This window comes from Pongo abelii, chromosome 22, assembly GCF_028885655.2.
Source record: "Pongo abelii isolate AG06213 chromosome 22, NHGRI_mPonAbe1-v2.0_pri, whole genome shotgun sequence".
Lineage (NCBI taxonomy): Eukaryota > Metazoa > Chordata > Mammalia > Primates > Hominidae > Pongo > Pongo abelii.
In genome coordinates, this window is record NC_072007.2 from 25,599,682 (window position 1) to 25,617,870 (window position 18,189).

The window sequence follows — 18,189 nt, forward strand, 5'->3', positions numbered from 1 at the left end:
CGGTGATATAGAAATTGATCTTAGGAAATTAAGGGTACTTTTGGAAGTAATTTTATGGATTAAAGCTCATAGTTTATATACTTTTAAAACCTATTTCTGTAGGGCATATTTGGAACCAGTTTTATTCCCTCTTACCTATTTCTTAGGACTCTTTTTTGGAATATATTCTGGAAGCAATTCTTTCTATGTGGATTATATTATTCTGGGCAGCAACTATGTAAAGATACACCCCCCTCCCAGACCCCTAGAATTTTACAGTGTTGAGAATGCCAACTATGTAAATTTGGAAGAAAATTTTCACGTTTAATATCTAAATTTTATCTGTTAAAATTGTTATTATAAGAACTAAATATTATAAGAATGGCTTGCCTGGTTTGTTTTCATGACACATTTCACTAAGTTATGTGAATTATGTTATTTTTTAAAGTTTCCTTCTTGTTTTAAAGTAAATTGTTAGTGATTGGTAATGTGGGTTGTTTTAATTTTTTTCTGGAGACTGCTTTAATGAGCCAGTAAGAATTGAATGCTTTGTGTAGTAAAAAGTTGGGGAAAAGATATAGAAATTCTTGTCTTTGAGAATCTTATAGTCTTATTGAGAAACAAAAGTAAGATTTCAAAGGAATATTAGGAGGGTGATATATTAGTCTCCTATTAGGATCTGCTCTAATTATTAAATTAATAAAATTAAATAAATTTAAATATTGTGATTGAATTATATTAAATATAATGTTCGATAATTTTAGATATAAAATAAATGAGTATAAAATAATTTTATAAGTAATTTTTATTAAATATAAAAACAAATATTAAATTTCTAATAATAATTGGGTGAGGTTCTAATATTAGTCTAATAATTAAGATTGTCACACCGCAGTGACAGTCGGTGATTCATTGCTCAGTGAAAGGCATTCATTTCAGTAGATGTGGAATTTGAAGGTATCGTTGACTTGGAGGAGTCTGGAAAGGCTTCATGGAGGAGTAGAGATTTTTGCTTAAATGGATTTATTGAGATCAAGCACTTAGAACAGTGCCTGGCATGTAGTGAACACTCATTGAATGTTGGCTGTTATTACTGCTCTCAGCAGCAGCAGCTGGGCCTTGCTGAATGGGAAGTATTATGATAAGCAGTCTTGAATGAGGAAGATATTCTTGGCTGAGTAATGGCATGATTTGCTGTGAGTATGTGGCATTCATGCTGAAATTGTGAGCCTATCCTAGGTCTTCTGCCTTTTTGTGCTGGACTTCTTTGAGTCTCTTAGATGGCACCAACACTGTACTTTCTTCAATTATGATAGAGTGCTAATTCATCCCTAAACTATATTGGCTAGTTTAATTTTTGGTTACTGTTAAAATGAATATCTATTTACTAGTAAAAATTTTCTTAATCTTCAGTTAAGGTGTTTTTGTTTTTGTTTTTTTCCTTCAATAGGAACATCGGAATTTGCCTTTTATGCGTGAGCTGAGGTATCTATTTGCACTTCTTGTTGGTACCAAAAGGAAGTATGTTGATCCATCAAGAGCAGTTGAAATCCTTAAGGATGCTTTCAAATCAAATGACTCACAGCAGGTAGTTTTGTTGCACTTACTTGTTCATTAACCATTTGTATTTAATCTGAACAATATTAAGCAGCTTTCCCAAGAATATGAGACTATTTGAGATATATGGTTCTGCTTTATTAAAAATAACCTGGAACCATTTAAAACATTTGGGAGACTTTTAAGAGAAAAGTGATCTTGAAGGTGTTAAAATAAAGTTTTAATTTATATTATGATTGAAATGAAAACGATGGATAAAATTAAGATAAATACATAATTAAACATCTTCACAAATGTGTGATAACAGATCATTATAGTACACATGCTTTTGATATTCCTGTGTTTGCTGGCAGGGAGTACTTTTCCTTAATTACCCAGAAATGGTTTTTGAAAGACATTATCTTTGTTATTGTTGCTTTTGTCTTTTATTCTTTATATAGTGTATTGTGGTAGATTTTTATCCTTTACCTTAAAGAATATTGGTAATTTTCTTATTAAAAATACAAAATATCTGTAAACAAACCAATATTTCCACATATAATTGGAAAAATCAGAGAAATTAAAGAAGGAAAACAGGAAAAAATACAGTGGCAAAGAATAGTAAGTATTCAAAAAGATAGCAGCAATGTGTAATGGCAGAAGTTTCAAAAAGCCACTAAGCTTGCAGTGTTGTGTTTTAAAGTACATACTTGGATGTGTCTCTGTTTTGTCATGTATGGAGAGGGCGTTTGGAAGAGGAAGGTCTGAGATTCACCATCTTCCTTGTGCTTTTTCTTTCTGCTTTAAATTTACCTTGTATGGCAAATGTGAATGAACAAAAAGGGCACTTACATCAGAGTTTCTTTTATATGTTGTTGCATTTTTTAAAAAATTCTAATGATGCTCCAGTGCCTTTTAGGCTTAGTATCTACTCAGCTTTGTTTCTTACTCGCTCTGTCATGATAACACTAACACAAATCAAAAGAAAGAGAAATAATTTTACATTTGATTCCAAACCATCATTTTGGGGCATTCAGCATTCATTCTGGTTCTAAATGTGTTTTACTTTTTTTTTTCTTCTTTATTATGCATAGTATCTTTTCCAGTGATTCTGAGTATACAATTAAATTTTTTAAAAGATTACTTCTGTTCTCTGACTTATCTTTCCTTCTGGATGGCTTTTTCCTTGTGTTTTTTCTGGTTTCTTTTTTTCTTTCTTTCTTTTCTAGAGATTCATGGTGATTTTGGGGTATCTTTTCACATTTAAAGATGAGGCAGCATAGACTTCGTCTGGAGCCATATATGTACATAGGTGGGCTTTTCAGTTTGAGTTAGAGTTGAAATGGATACAACTGGCTGTTAAGGCCACAATATAAATGCTTTTGCTTCAGATTAGCAGTGTAGACTAACTTTTTAAATTAGTGATTCTTTTTCTTTAGAGGCCTTTTAAAGTAGATGTACATCAATTAAGGTTGATAAGTTTGATTCTCTTCTGTTCCCCAAACACTTGAATTTGAAGTCTACAGGAGTAATTTAGTGAATCTGGAAATGTAACCCTCATGATTTTTTTAAAAGTGAATTTATATTTTCATTGTATCTTCTTCCTAAATATTTCAAATATATCATCTTTTGGAGTACACAAGAGTCTTTTGAGACACCCTTTGGTATGTGATACTGTTAGTTTTTTCTTTTTCTTTTCCATGTTTGTTTTTTTTGAGACACAGTTTTGTTTTGTCACCTAGGCTGGAGTACAGTGGTATGACAATGGCTCACTGCAGCATCAGCCTCCTGGTCTCAAGCCTTCCCCATACCTCAGTCTCCCAAGTAGCTGAGACCACAGGCACATGCCACTGTGCCTGGCAAATAATTTTATTTTATTTTTATAGAGACAGGATCTCCCTATGTTGCCAAGCCTGGTCTCGAACTCATGGACTCAAGCTGTCCTCCTGGTTTGGCCTCCTGAAGTGCTAGGATTATAGACATGAGCCACCACACCTGGCCCCAATCGATACTGTCAATTTTAATCATACCTTTAATTGTTTTATTTTATAATTGTAAATTTGAGATTGATTTCTAAGAAAGATAGGGATTAACTTCTGAAAAATATTGTGTTAGCTAGGAAACCTTATTTTTTGTTAGATATAACGTTTAAGTGAATTAAAGTTATACAAAAGTATGAAAAGTTGTTTTAAGGTGTTACAATAGTTCCTAAGGACAGTCGTAACAAATTACAACAAACGGAGTGGTTAAAAACAAAAGATTATTCTCTAACAGTTCTAGAGGGCAGAGGTTCAGAGTAAAGGTGTTGGCAGGGCCACACTTCCTCCATTGGCTCTGGGGGAGAATCCTTTGCTTCCACCGTACTCTGGTGGCTGTTGGTGTTCCTTGGCTTGAGGCAGCATAGCTCCAATCTCTGTCTCCCTCGTCATATGACTTTCCCTCATGTGTCTGTCTGTCTTCTGGTTTTCTGTTTCTTATAAGAACACTCACCATTGGATTTAGCCCCAGCCCTAATCCAGGCTGATCTCATCTCAAGATCCTTACCTTAATTATATTGACAAAGACCATTATTCTAAATAGTGTCACATTTTGAGGATCTAGGTGGACATATATTTTTGCGGGCTACTATTCAACCCACCACAGATGTTATGAATGTTTACAGCTGGATTTTTGTGTTGCGTTTAGTCCTATGTAACTCTACAGCTTTGGAGCAATTTACTTAAGCTTCCCAGACTTTAGCTTCAACATTTTTTTGAGGTTAATATAAAGTTGGCCTACATGCTCTTTAAGAAACTGCTGGCTGAAAAAATATATGATAGTAAGTTTGTTTTGTATTTGGGGCTATTTTGATAAGTAAGGGCAAATTGCTTACTACTAATACATCTGTCTGTAAGCAGCCTCAGTAGAGTTGATTTATTGTTTTTCCCTTATGTTCTATTTATTATTTTCTGTGTTCCAACTCACGTTATTGAAAGAATTATGGTAGTTGATAACACAACTGCCACAGCCTATTCCTGTTTTTCTGTGTTGGGAGAGCAAAGACCAAAGGAATGGTGAAAGGTGATAAATGGGCTGGTTCTGAATGATAGTAAAGGTAGATATGGCTTAAAAAGTTGTGTGTGTAAGTTGAGTTAAGAAAATGAATTGTGGAAAGAGACTAGTCTTCCTTCTAAGAGAGAAGCCAGTCATAATTCTTTATAAAATGAAGAACTGTTTGCTAAGATGATTTCTTCATTTTATAAAGATTCATTACAGAGCTCTTTGGGTGGGGAGTGATGATTATTTTTTAAAAATCTCATTTGTAAGTTTGGTTTTTGATTGTGTGTGTGTGTGTGTGTGTGTGTGTATTTTAAAGTGAAACCCAATAATTGATTATCAATATAATGCTTGTTTTTTCAAATATCTTATATCCTGGTTAAATTATAAAAGTTTCTTGCATTTCGTGTGAAACATTTCACTTGTTATCTTTGTAAGGAGTTGGTAATTATATATTTCAACAACTGGCTCTAGGTTTGATGTTACAACATCTAGTATTTTTTTTTTAGTAGGCTCAAATATCAACAGGCTTTTTTCTTTTCACAGCAAGATGTGAGTGAGTTTACACACAAATTATTAGATTGGTTAGAAGATGCCTTCCAAATGAAAGCTGAAGAGGAGACGTAAGTTACCGTGAAGTTTAGCGATGGGGTTTTAGGAATTCATTAGATAGCATGTATTAAATGTCAGCAGAGAAATAAGAAATCAAGACAGACTTATGGGAATCCCAGTATTTTCTGTATTATTGACAAGCTGTTTAGAATTTGCAGGCACAAATAATAGTCTAACAAAAAAAAATCTAAAAAGTGATCCCTGGAAGAGCTAGTTTTACATGCCCAGTTCCTTTTCTTAGATTCAATAATCACTTTTCATGACGAGGAATGAATTTGCGGTGGAGAAAGATGACAGGAATGTGAATTTTGACAAAATCCTTTTACGTAGAAGCATGAAGACAGGGATATGAAGTAGCAGTGCATGTGAGCAAGTGGCTCTGTTTATCTGTTCACTCAGGGCCCCAAGGTCACCTAGGTTTCTGGGATCTTGCTGGCAGTGAAAATTATACTGTGTCTCTAAGTTTCTGCTCAGAAGTGACACACATCACTTCTGCAGACATTTTGTTGGGCAGAGCTATGTGGCCTAACTTCAAAGTGAGTAGGAATATCTCACACTAATTAGGATGGTGACTACGAAAAAAAACAAAACAACCCCCCAACCCCTACTGCCCCAAGAAAATAATGAAGGTTGGCAAGGATGTGGAGAAATTGAAACCCTTGTGCAGTGTTGGTGAGGATGTGAAATGGTACAGCCACTGTGGAAAACAGTATGGGGGTTTCTTAAAAGATTAAAAATATAATCACCATATGATCCAGCAATTCTACTTCTTGGTGTATATCCAAAAGAAAGCAGGGTTTCAAAGAGATATTTGTACACCTGTGTTCATAGCAACATTATTCACAATAGCCGAAAGGTGGAAGCAAACCGAATGTCCATTGATAGGTGAATGGATAAACAAAATGTGCTGTATATACATACAGTGGAATATTATTTATCCTGAAAAGCACAGAAGTTCTGACACATGGTGTAACATGACCCCTTGAAGATATTATGCCAAGTGAAAGAAGCCAGTCACAAAAGGACAAATACTATAAATCACTTATGTGAGGTATCGAGAGTTATCAAACTCGTAGCAACAGAAAGTAGAATGGTGGTTGCCAGAGGCTGGGGGGAGGGGGAGATGGGGAGTTGTTTAATGCATATAGAGTTTCAGTTTTGCAAGAGGAAACGAATTCTGAGATTGGTTGCACAACAGTGTGAATATACTTAACATTACCAAACTGTACAGTTAAAGGGTTATGTACATTTTATCACAGTTTTAAGAAGTGAGTAGGACAGTGTATCTTACCATGCACCTGAACTTGAAGGGCCAGAATTTTTTTTCAGTAGCACTAAAGACTACTATACTACCTACTGGGGTTCTTGTAAGAATTAAGAGAAGTACTTATCAACATTCTTCTAAGGATTAAATGATGACCCATTTATCAAGAGAGATGGTATCCCCTGTCTCCCTTTTTAAACAATACTTAACAAATCAATTAATATAAACACAAACTAATACAGAAAAATCTGTACACAATTGTGGATACAATGCATTTCTATACAGTAAGGCAAGGATAAACTTTGTCTTTTTAGGTCACACAAACCATAAAAAGACAATTTAAAATTTTCAACTTTTGTTTGCTTCAAGCAGAAAAGAAAAAAATGAATTTTGGTATTAAATGACTTGGAAAATTTATAAATGACTAATTCTACCAGCAGTGTGAAACTTCACAAAAGAATGAAGTAGCTGTTCAGCTGCTTTGGGTCAAAAACTGGTACCTGGTTCCCTCCCTGATGAGGGTTGTTGTTTTTGGATTATTTGGACTCTTCCGTGTAAATACAGGAAATAACCTATCAAAATTTTGTAGAAATGTATTCTGATTAAAAGTGGCTTTTCTTCCTTCCCATGTCCAAATAAACATGCACTACACAGAGTATGAGATTGAAATGTGTAATGATGATAGAAAGAGCAGGCACTTTGTGCACAGACTGTGTCAATTTCTCTTCCAAGTTCGTACATGTAGTAGCTCATTTTAACTCCTGTGAGAGTCCTGTGAGTGCAGCTATCATAGTTATCCTCAGCTGACAGGTGAAGAAATGGAAGAATAAGTACCTTGTGCAACATGGCACTGTAAATAACAGAGCTAAATGCAAGTGCGTGATAGCCACATACGTGTTTTTGTCTTGTCATATATTATAGTTCCTTAATATTTTCTCTATTTATAGGACCAAAAATTGTAATCACATTTATATTTTTTAACACACTTTAGGGATGAAGAGAAGCCAAAGAACCCCATGGTAGAGTTGTTCTATGGCAGATTCCTGGCTGTGGGAGTACTTGAAGGTAGAGTTATACATTTACTTTTTATTACAAGTGAAGAGAGATTATTATTCATTCGTTCATTTGTCTCGATAGTTACTATTTTTTTAGTGGACTTTATTTTTAATTTGATATATTCTGTCTAGTAATTTTTGTTGGATTGCTACTGTTACTCACATATAGCACAGAATTGAATGAAGGAAAAGGAATGTACAGAGTGCCTTATCACATACTAATTGATACTTTATTTTATCATGTTTTTCCAGTGAGAGGGCTTCTATGATACAATTATGTTGGAATACAGGGATTAATGGGACGGTTGGTAGATCATTTGAATATAATATTGGAGTTAAATACTGGGCTTGGTATGATGCTCACTTTCTTTTTCATGTTGAAAGCTGAATTTAGCAACTTAGCATAGTCAGGGTATTATAGAGTTCTCACTTTTTGAGTGATTTTAAATGTAGATATTAGTTTTCAGGAAAAGATTGTACTCTGTCTTTTGAAATTCAAATCACTGAAGAGTGATACTACTCCATTTAAGCTAAATACCTGTTTCTTAAAATTTGGCCTAAGTAGTTTCTGTTTGGGTTCCCTAACAATGGAGGAGACTCTTTAAATGTAACTTCATGTAATAATATTAGGTCCCAAAGCATAAACTTTTGAAAAATTGTTTTTCTCAAATCACCCAATGCATCAACTTTTGAAAGTTATCTTTTTCCAGATCAGCTAAAGTGTAAAATTTGAAAAAATGTTTTTTCTTCACGATCTTTAGTAGTGGATTCCCTGAAGTTCTGTTTGAACATAGGTGGTTTGGGATTCAGAAAAAGGCAATACTAACTCAGATGTTGGCCCTTTAAAAAGTCTTAGTGAAGTATTCGTACATTTTTGTTTGCTTCAAGTGGTAACAACTTACATATAAGTTGTTTTATATATATGTGCACATATATATGAGTTAATATATATGTTTATATATATGTAGGATATTTTACATAGTACATTTACATTGGGTCATTCATCTTAATCATTCTGATTTTATTTGAAGTAGAACACTATCTGATGCAGCAAGTAGGTCTGATCAGGTCTTGACTAGGCACTGTTTATAATACCCTGCATGAGCATTTCTACCTGTATTATACTGATTCCTAAAATTGATTGTTATTAAAATATTTAATTTGTCGGCTGGGTGCGGTGGCTCGCGCCTGTAATCCCAGCACTTTGGGAGCCCGAGGCTGGTGGATCATGAGGTCAGGAGATCGAGACCATCCTGGCTAACATGGTGAAACCCTGTCTCTACTAAAAATACAAAAAAAATTAGCCAGGCATGGTGGCGGGCACCTGTAGTCCCAGCTACTCAGGAGGCTGAGGCAGGAGAATGACATGAACCCAGGAGGCGGAGCTTGTGGTGAGCTGATATTGGGCCACTGCACTCCAGCCTGGGAGACAGAGCGAGACTCCATCTCAGAAAAGAAAAAAAAAAATTAATTTATCAATCCAGTGTTGAAGTCTTTGTACTTGGTATTAGTAAGTTGCTTTAGTGATTGTGTTATATAAATGTGGCCTTAATACGTTTTCACTTGAACTATGTGTTTGCTTCAGTAAAAGTAATTTATTTCAGAGTACTTTCTTATCACTTTTTACATAGATCTTCCTAATACTTTCTTTCAAACCAGTGGTTCTCCATTAGGGATGATTTTTAGTTTGTTTGCCAAAGTACCCCCACTACAAAAGTCCCTCAACTTTTTGAGAACTTCTGGTTCATTGTCCCCTCTCAGCCCTTCTGTGTACTTCACTCCTTCCTTGTTCATCTAAAACCTAAAACTCTCTTTCCCCCCTTCTCTTCTGGCACCCCCACCCTGTTCTCTAACCTTCATTAAGCTGTTCATCTTTTCTGTGTCTGTACTGAGTACCTGAAGATTGCTGGCAAAAAGTCACAGAAATGGGCTAACTGTAGTGGATCATGAATTTGAGTGATACTGAGCTTCACTGCTCCCAATCCTATAACCCAACTTGTTCTGTGTAATCACCATTCTTTCTCTCATTTACTGCAATAAATATTTTCGTCTTTTCCACTCATTTCAAATCTAACTTATCTCTTCATTCTCTGAGAAAATCTTTACCTCAGATTTCATAGATTTACTATCACATTAATGAAACTTAATCACAGGTTTTGCCCAGTCCCTGAATCTAATTTTACATTTGTAGTTTTGTATCATATTCTAAAAACACAACATCCCCAAATATATGAGCCTCGGGCTCCATAACCTAGATCTATCGCTACCTCTACTATATTTTTACCTGCTCCTACATGTAATAAAGGAATTACCCAGTTTTATATCAAAAGACTATTCTTTATATGTGCTCAGAATTCCCTCCCTTCATGCTTTCACTCAGACCTTACTTCATTCGTTTTTTCTTGGCTTTTGAGCTTCTCCCACTCCACTTTCTTTCTCATCAATATTTACACATTGTCTGGTATCTCAAACCTTAAAAATTAAAAACGTTATCCCCTCCCATACTCTTTTTCAGTTAATACCCTCTCTTGATTCTTATTCAGAGTTAAGCCCCTTTAAAGAGAGGAGTTAGTTTCAACTGATTACTCCCCATTTGTTCAGCCTAGCCCCAGTTTAGTTTCTGTCTTCAGAACTTGTCTAAAAGGGATCTTGCTAAGGTTACTGGTTTTCTACGTGTGGTTAAATCCATTAGATCCCTTTCAGTTTCTGATATGGTTTAGTTGTGTCCCAAACCAAATCTCAACTTGATTGTATCTCCCAGAATTCCGTATGTTGTGGGAGGGACCCAGGGGGAGGTAATTGAATTCTGGGGGCTGGTCTTTCCCGTGCTATTCTTATGATAATGAATAAGTCTCCTGAGACTTATCATTTATTAAAGGCACTTCTTCCATGGTGGCGACAAGAGGAAATGAGGTAGAAGTGAAAGTGGAAACCCAGGATAAACCCTTGAGATTTATCTGGGGTTTCCACTTTCACTTCTACCTCATTTCCTCTTGCCGCCACCATGGAAGAAGTGCCTTTTGCCTCCTGCCATGATTCTGAGGCCTCCCCAGCCATGTGGAACTGTAAGTCCAATTAAACCTCTTTTTCTTCCCAGTCTTGCCTATGTCTTTATTAGCAGCTTGAGAATGGACTAATACAGTAAATTGGGTCCAGTAGAGTAGGACGTTGGTGAAAAGATACCTGAAAATGTGGAAGCAACTTTGGAGATGGGTAACAGGCAGAGGTTGGAACAGTTTGAAGGGCTCAGAAGAAGACAGGAAAATGTGGGAAAGTTTGGAACCTCCTAGAGATTTGTTGAATGGCTTTGACAAAAATGCTGATAGTGATATGAACAATAAGGTCCAGGCTGAGGTGGTCTCAGATGGAGATGAGGAACTTGTTGGAAACTGAAGCAAAAGTGACTCTTGTTATGTTTTAGCAAAGAGACTGGTGGCATTTTGCCCCTGCCCTAGAGATTTGTGGAACTTTGAACTGGAGAGAGATGATTTAGGATATTAGTGGAAGAAATTTCTAAGCAGCAAAGCATTCAAGAGATGACTTGGGAGCTATTAAAAGCATTCCATTTTGAAAGGGAAACAGAGCATAAAAGTTCAGAAAATTTGCAGCCTGAAGATCCAGTAGAGCAGAAAAACCCATTTTTTGAGGAGAAATTCAAGTTGTGGCTGCAGAAATTTGTGTTAAGTAACAAGGAGCCAAATGTTAATCCCCAAGACAATGGGGAAAATGTCTCCAGGATATGTCATAGGTCTTCCTGGCAGCCCCTCCCATCGTAGACCCAGAGAAGCCTAGGAGGAAAAAATGGCTTCGTGGGCTGCCCGTGGTACCCATGCTGTGTGCCGCCTAGGAACTTGGTGCCGTATGTCTCAGCTGCTCCAGCTTTTGCTAGAAGGGGCCAAGGTATAGCTCAGCCCATTGTTTCAGAGGGTGCAAGCCCCAAACCTTGACATCTTCCACATGGTGTTGAGCCTGCGTGTGCACAGAAGTCAAGAAGTGAGGTTTGGGAACCTCCACCTAGATTTCAGAAGATGTATAGAAATGCCTGGACGTCCAGGCGAAAGTTTGCTGCAGAGTTGGGGTCCTCATGGACAACCTCTGCTAGGGCAGTACAGAAGAGAAATGTGGGGTTGGAGCCCACACAGAGAGTCCCTACTGGGGCACCACCTAGTGGAACTGTGAGAAGAAGGCCACTGTCCTCCAGACCCCAGAATGTTAGATCCACTGATAGCTTGCATTGTGTACCTGGAAAAGCTGCAGACACTCAACACCAACCCATGAAAGCAGCCAGGAGGGAGGCTGTACTTTGCAAAGCCACAGGGGCGGAGCTGCCCAGGACCATGGGAACCACCTCTTGCATCAGTGTGACCTGGATGTGAGACCTGGCATCAAAGGAGAGCATTTCAGAGCCTTAAAATTTGACTGCCCTGTTGGATTTTGGACTTGGATGGGCCCTGTAACCCCTTTGTTTTGGCCAGTTTCTCCCATTTGGAATGGCTGTATTTACCCAGTACCTGTACTCCAATTGTAACTCTTCTCAGAAAAAAAATCAGTGTTACAGTTTTTAGGTTCAGGTGAGAATCCTTACATAATCTTAATTTTAGTAGCCAAAAGGCCATGTTGAGGATCATTAATTTTCTCCCTTCTTATAGGGAGTAACTAGCTTGCTTTTGATATTACAGGCTTATAGGCGGAAGGGACTTAACCTTGTCTCAGATGACACTTTGGACTGTGGACTTTTGGGTTAATGCTAAAATGAGCTAAGACTTTGGGGGACTGTTGGGAAGACATGATTGGTTTTGAAATGTGAGGACATGAGATTTAGAGGGGCTAGGGCTGGAATGATATGGTTTGGCTGTGTCCTGATGTAAATCTCAACTTGAATTGTGTCTCCCAGAGTTCCCACATGTTGTGGAAGGGACCCAGGGGGAGGTAACTGAATCATGGTGGGGCAGTCTTTCCTGTGCTATTCTCATGATATTGAATACATCTCACGAGATCTAATGAGTTTATCATGGGTTTCCACTTTTGCTTCTTCCTCATCTGCTCTTGCCTCTGCCATGTAAGAAGTGCCTTTCGCCTCCCGCCATGATTCTGAGGGCTTCCCAGCCATGTGGAACTGTAGTTCCAATTAATCCTCTTTTTCTTCCCAGTCCGGGATATGTCTTTATCAGCAGCGTGATAATGGACTAATACACTTTCCATATTGAATTCTTACCAGTTATTAATGCTGATGTCTCTTAACCTCTTCTTCCTCCTTTTTCCTATTCTTTCCTTAAAAACACATTTCTCTGGCTTTTGTAACACCATATTCTTGCAGTTTTTTCCTGCCTCTGTGGGTACTTCTAAGAAAAGTTGTATTTATAGTCTCTTTTTGCATATAAAGGTAGCAGAACCTTAGGACTTTGTTTAGGCCCATTTCTTCTTCCTGTCCCATCCCCTAGGCATCTCATTCAGTGCCTTAATTTCCTGCTGTCAATAAGCCAGCAATTCTATCTTTATTCCAGAATGTTAAGCTTAGTTACAGATTCATATTCAACTCTCTTCTCAAATTGAAATCTCATGGGTCATAATGAACCAGTGATTTCCACTGCTACCTCAAAACTAAAAAAAAAATCCTCTGTTCTTACTTCAGTGGTGCCATTTTCAGTCCATAATCTGCCAGGCATATTGGTTCATGCCTGTAATCCCAGCACTTTGGGAGGCTGAGGCAGGTGGATCACTTGAGGTCAGGAGTTTGAGACCAGCCTGGCCAACATGGTGAAACCTCACCTCTATTGAAAATACAAAAATTAAGTCAGGTGTGGTGGTGGGCGCCTGTAATCCCAGCTACTAGAGACGCTGAGGCAAGAGAATTGCTGGAACTCGGGAGGCGGAGTTTGCAGTGAGCCGAGATCACACCACTGAGCTCCAGACTGGGCGACAGAGCGAGACTCTGTCTCAATAAAAAATAAAATATCATCATCATCATCATCTAGTTGTTAAAAAAAAAATATAGTAATCATCATCATCATCATCATCTAGTTGTTCATGCCAGAATTCTGTCACTCTTGATATTTTCCTTCTTACCTCTCATCCTGCTCAGTCAAGTCCTGTTGGTGCCCTTCCTTGTATATATGTATAAATGTTATATGTATATAATTTTATCTCTTTTGTGTATTTTTACTTTTAACAACCTTCATCCATGCTACCTTTATTTCTGGATGGATTCTGCAGTAGTCTTTTAACAGATGACCACCTACTTCACACAGGGACTTTAAAGGTGTTTCACAGACATAAACCTGAGCCTGTTACTCTTAGATTTAACCATTCAGTGACTGTATTAGTCCATTTACATGCTGCTGATAAAGACATACCCGAGACCGGGCAATTTGCAAAAGAAAGAGGTTTAATGGACTCACAGTTTTACATGGCTGGGGAGGCCTAACAATCATGGCAGAAGGTGAAGGGCATGTCTCACTTGGTGGCAGACAAGAGAAGAGAACGAGAGCCAAGCCAAAGGGGAAACCCCTTATAAAACCATCACATCTCATGAGGCATATTCACTACCACGAGAACGGTATGGGGGAAACTGCCCCCATGATTGAATTATCTCCCGCTGAATCCCTCCCGCAATACAGGAGAATTATGGGAGCTACAATTTAAGATGAGATTTGAGTGGGGACACAGCCAAACCATATCAGTGACTTTGCATTATACCCAGAATGTGGTGGGGAAAAAAATCCTTAATAGGACCACAAGACCTTGTAGATTTTAACTCCCTGCCTGACTTTTCATTGTGATCTCTCCCTTGATTCCCCAAGCTACACTAACCTCCTGTTAGTTCCTAAACATATCAGCTTCTTTACTGCTTTAAAGTCTTCATCATGCTGTTCCATGGCCAAGAATACTCTATAGTCCCCCAGCACTCTGGCATGGCTAACTCCCACTCATTATTCAAGTCTGAGCTTAAATGTCCTTTGCCATGGAAGTCTTCCCTGCTCTCCCCACCACCCCCAAGACTAAGCTCCCATTTTTATACCTGTCACATAATTCTGTCTCATCACAACTTTCTTTTTATAACAATTGTAATAATAATTATTTGTAATTATTTGTTTATAAATATATGTGAAGTTAATGGGTATAATGTTTTTTAAATGAGGCTGAGAATTTTCTCAGCTCAGGGACCATATCTCTCTTGTTCACTGCTGTATATATTCCCAGTGTTCAGTACAGTATCTTGCCCTTAGAAAGTGCTTCTTGCGAGAAAAAAATCTACATACATCTGTGTGTATATAATTACATATATGTGGATGTGTAATATCTATGGCTGGGTATAAATGTACATTTGCACATGTGTATAAACCAACAGGAAAATTACACTAACACTTCTCAGGAATGAAATCAGTCAGTGTTACAATTTTCAGGTTCAGGTGAGAATCCTTACATACTCTTAATTTTAGTAGCCAGAAGGCCATATTGAGGATTATTAATTTTCTCCCTTCTTATAGGTAAAAAATTTGAAAACACTGAAATGTTTGGTCAGTACCCACTTCAGGTCAATGGGTTCAAAGATCTGCATGAGTGCCTAGAAGCTGCAATGATTGAAGGAGAAATTGAGTCTTTACATTCAGAGAATTCAGGAAAATCAGGCCAAGAGGTGAGTTTAACATTTTCATTGTCCCCTTTCTTCCCTAGGTCTTTTTTACAATGCTATAGCACAATGTAAGGTTCTAATTATATAGCTACCTAATAATTGAGAGAGAATACTCAGAGAGTATGTTTGGATTTAATTGGTAATTTAGACATTCAGGAGACCTGCCCAGTCAATATGGCCTATAATCTATGTTAAATTCTCACTTAAATAATTTATCTCAGAATTTTAAAATCTTAGGACATTGTTCAGTCTTTTTAGACCTTTCAATCAAGGTACCAGCCATTAGCAGCATGCCAGTTCCTGGATATAAAGAAGAAAAATCCTGATATTACAGTGGATTTTAAAACAGATATATGCTACTTATATCAACTGTTACTGGAATTTGTCCATGATGCCCAGATTCCTTTTCTTGTAAAACTGCTACGTGATTGCATAAGGTCAGATGGAAGAACTTCCCTTCTCAAGGAAGAAATAATTTTTATAAAATATTGTTAACTTATATGTCTACCTCAACTAGTTTCTTTCTTTCCACCCATCTCTGTTTCTTTATCCATCTCTGTAGCTGCCTCTGTGTAGCCATTCATCCATGCATTCATCTGTCAGGGAGTTTTGGCACTGTAATAGTAAGCAAAGGACATATGTGCTTCCCCAATCAGTCATTGTTAAGCAATTGCTGATAGTTGTCTAGCTGTTAAGCTCCATGAATGTGGCTAGAGGTCTTTATCTGTGTCATTCACTACTGTATCCCTAGTGGTGATATGGTAACTGCATACACAACGTTTATTGAGTGAATGAATGAAATGTCTTGGTGCTTATCAAACAAGTTTCTGAGATCTTTATACTGAATAGGTGCTTAATAAATATTAAGTGATACGATGTCTCTGTGTTTATCTAAAAGGAGACTTTGTTCTTGTGTTTTTGAGAACAAATTGTTTTTATCTAAATTTTAATTTTTTTTTTTCTTAAAGATGCAGTTAACCCTTTCCTGTTTCAGGTGCATACTCATTTTTTTCCTCTTCCCCCCACATACATAAACAAAAATATGCTTTTCCTGTTAAGAGGAAGAGATGTATTTGAAATAGTCTTTCTCTCTACATCATAGATCATCTATTTCAGTGATTCTCCGTAGAGAATAGCCAGACTTCAAAGTTATCAAAGCAGGGTCTAGGATAGGGATGTGGTATATGGACACAAGAGCTGCACGACTAATTCTGATAAAAACCTCTAAATAAGAATGTTTAAATTCAGCTTATGTTATTGATTGGGAAACAGATCTCTAAAGACTGGGACTTTACCAGTATCCCACAATGGAATAAGAAAGCAGACTCCTAAAATCTGATCTGTTTGCTGTTAAATAAAAGGATGATTGGGGTAGTAGGGCAGGGATGGTACTTTTTTATATTATCAGAGTAGCTGAAATACACTATGGTTTATTGGTAATCTTTCTCATATATTCCCAGCTTTTAAAAATTTTTATTGTGCACAGAATTGAAATTTTATTGTTTTACTTAAAATATCTTAGATTTGTCCTCCATCTTCTTATTGGTTTTATACTCTCAATGCCCCTACGTTGCAATATAAATGTTCTGCCTAGGTTTTTTCATCTAGCCTAGGGAATATAATGATTTATGATGTTCTCTATATTTAGCAGTTTCTAATCTCCACTACTGTGGCAAATTTGATTGCCTGATTCCTGTTACCATTTTTCTAGATTTGCTGGAGGCTATAGTTTCAATAATAATTCAGCTTGATTTAAGAGACTGTCACTGACTAAAGTATAATATCAGTTTTTTAAAAATAACATATTTAAATTATAGTCTTATTATATCCTTTAGAAAAACTATTCTTGAATCTCTAAAAGCCAGTAAGTAACATTATAGGCTATTTCTAAATTGGCATAATCCTTGATAACAATAGCTTTTTCCTCAATCTATTAAAAATTGTTGATTTTATTTTGGCCCAGAGAACATCTTATTTGCTGAAATAGCTGTGGCCAACTAATATATAGGAAGACCTCCAGTCCTCCAAGCTAAAGCATCCAATTGGCTATAAGAGTTTAAATTTTGTGAATGATATACTAAGAGACAATTGAATAAGTTAAACATGATTATATCCAAAATAACTACTTAAATATTTTTTAAATGATACATTTTAACTTTTAAATGGTATGCAATTTGTAGACGAGTCAGACTCTCCAGGAAACATGGAGGTATTTTTTGATTGTCTGTTGGAGGAAAAAAATTTCAGATAGTAAATACTTCACTTGTAGTGTGAGTATTCACTACTACCAGTGTGTGCTGTGTGTTCTTTTAGACTATTGCTATGCACATATAAGTATTTGCATCTATCCACACTGCCCCGAAAGTGCGTTTTTCACTCAGCAGTATGTCATGAGCATGCTTCTAAGTTAGTGTACAGCTTTACGTCAGTGTTTTTAAAATCTACATAGTGTCACATAGTCTGTATTTATAAAATTAAATTGATTTAATTATCCTGTAAGGCAGTAACTAGAAAAAGAATTATTTTGAAGAATGTCTTTGTATAAATACCCTTGCACACTTAGGAATGAAGAATAGTTAGAAGTAGAATCTTTGGGTCACAGGGCATACTCATTTAGATGTGTTGGTACTGCCAAGTTTCCCTTCACAAAGTTGTACCAAGTTATAATAAAGTGCTAGAAGGAGTTTTTACAAAGCTTTAAAAACAAAATTAGAGAAACAATATCGACATGTACCATATTAGACATCTGTAGAGGTTATATGGGGAACTTAACTTTTAAAATCAAAGGGCAAATAAATCAGTCAAGGCAATTAAATGACTGGAGCTAATTTTTTAACTGGAATAAAAAGTTTTTGCTTCTTGTGCATAGTTTACATCCTGGCTTGATTTGATATTCCGTGGGAAATTTGAAGTGATAGGTGTGTTTTTTCTGTTGTTGTTTTTTTTCCTCCACATTTGTATAATCCTCTCATAAAAGCAAGGTATCTTATACACTTTAATAGAAAAACCAGCTATTAAAACTCATAAAAATGACATACTCTTTAGGAACTATTTTTGTTAACAGGTGAGATTTC

At 36.6% G+C, this 18,189-nt stretch overlaps 1 protein-coding gene across 6 annotated transcripts in view; it reads left to right on the top strand.

The window, feature by feature from the left end:
- Positions 1-18,189, top strand: part of USP25 (ubiquitin specific peptidase 25) — a 153,326-nt gene that overhangs the window by 79,191 nt on the left and 55,946 nt on the right. For 4 of the 6 annotated variants that reach the window (XM_024239479.3, XM_024239480.3, XM_054542842.2 and 1 more), the window contains exons 7-10: positions 1,430-1,567; positions 5,098-5,174; positions 7,419-7,492; positions 14,970-15,118. In XM_024239479.3, coding sequence (XP_024095247.2) covers positions 1,451-1,567; positions 5,098-5,174; positions 7,419-7,492; positions 14,970-15,118 — 417 coding nt within the window. In that variant the 5' untranslated portion in view covers positions 1,430-1,450. Of the gene's footprint in view, positions 1-1,429; positions 1,568-5,097; positions 5,175-7,412; positions 7,493-14,969; positions 15,119-18,189 lie in introns of those variants that run through there. The other 2 variants (XM_054542844.2, XM_054542847.2) reach the window with 2 other exon arrangements.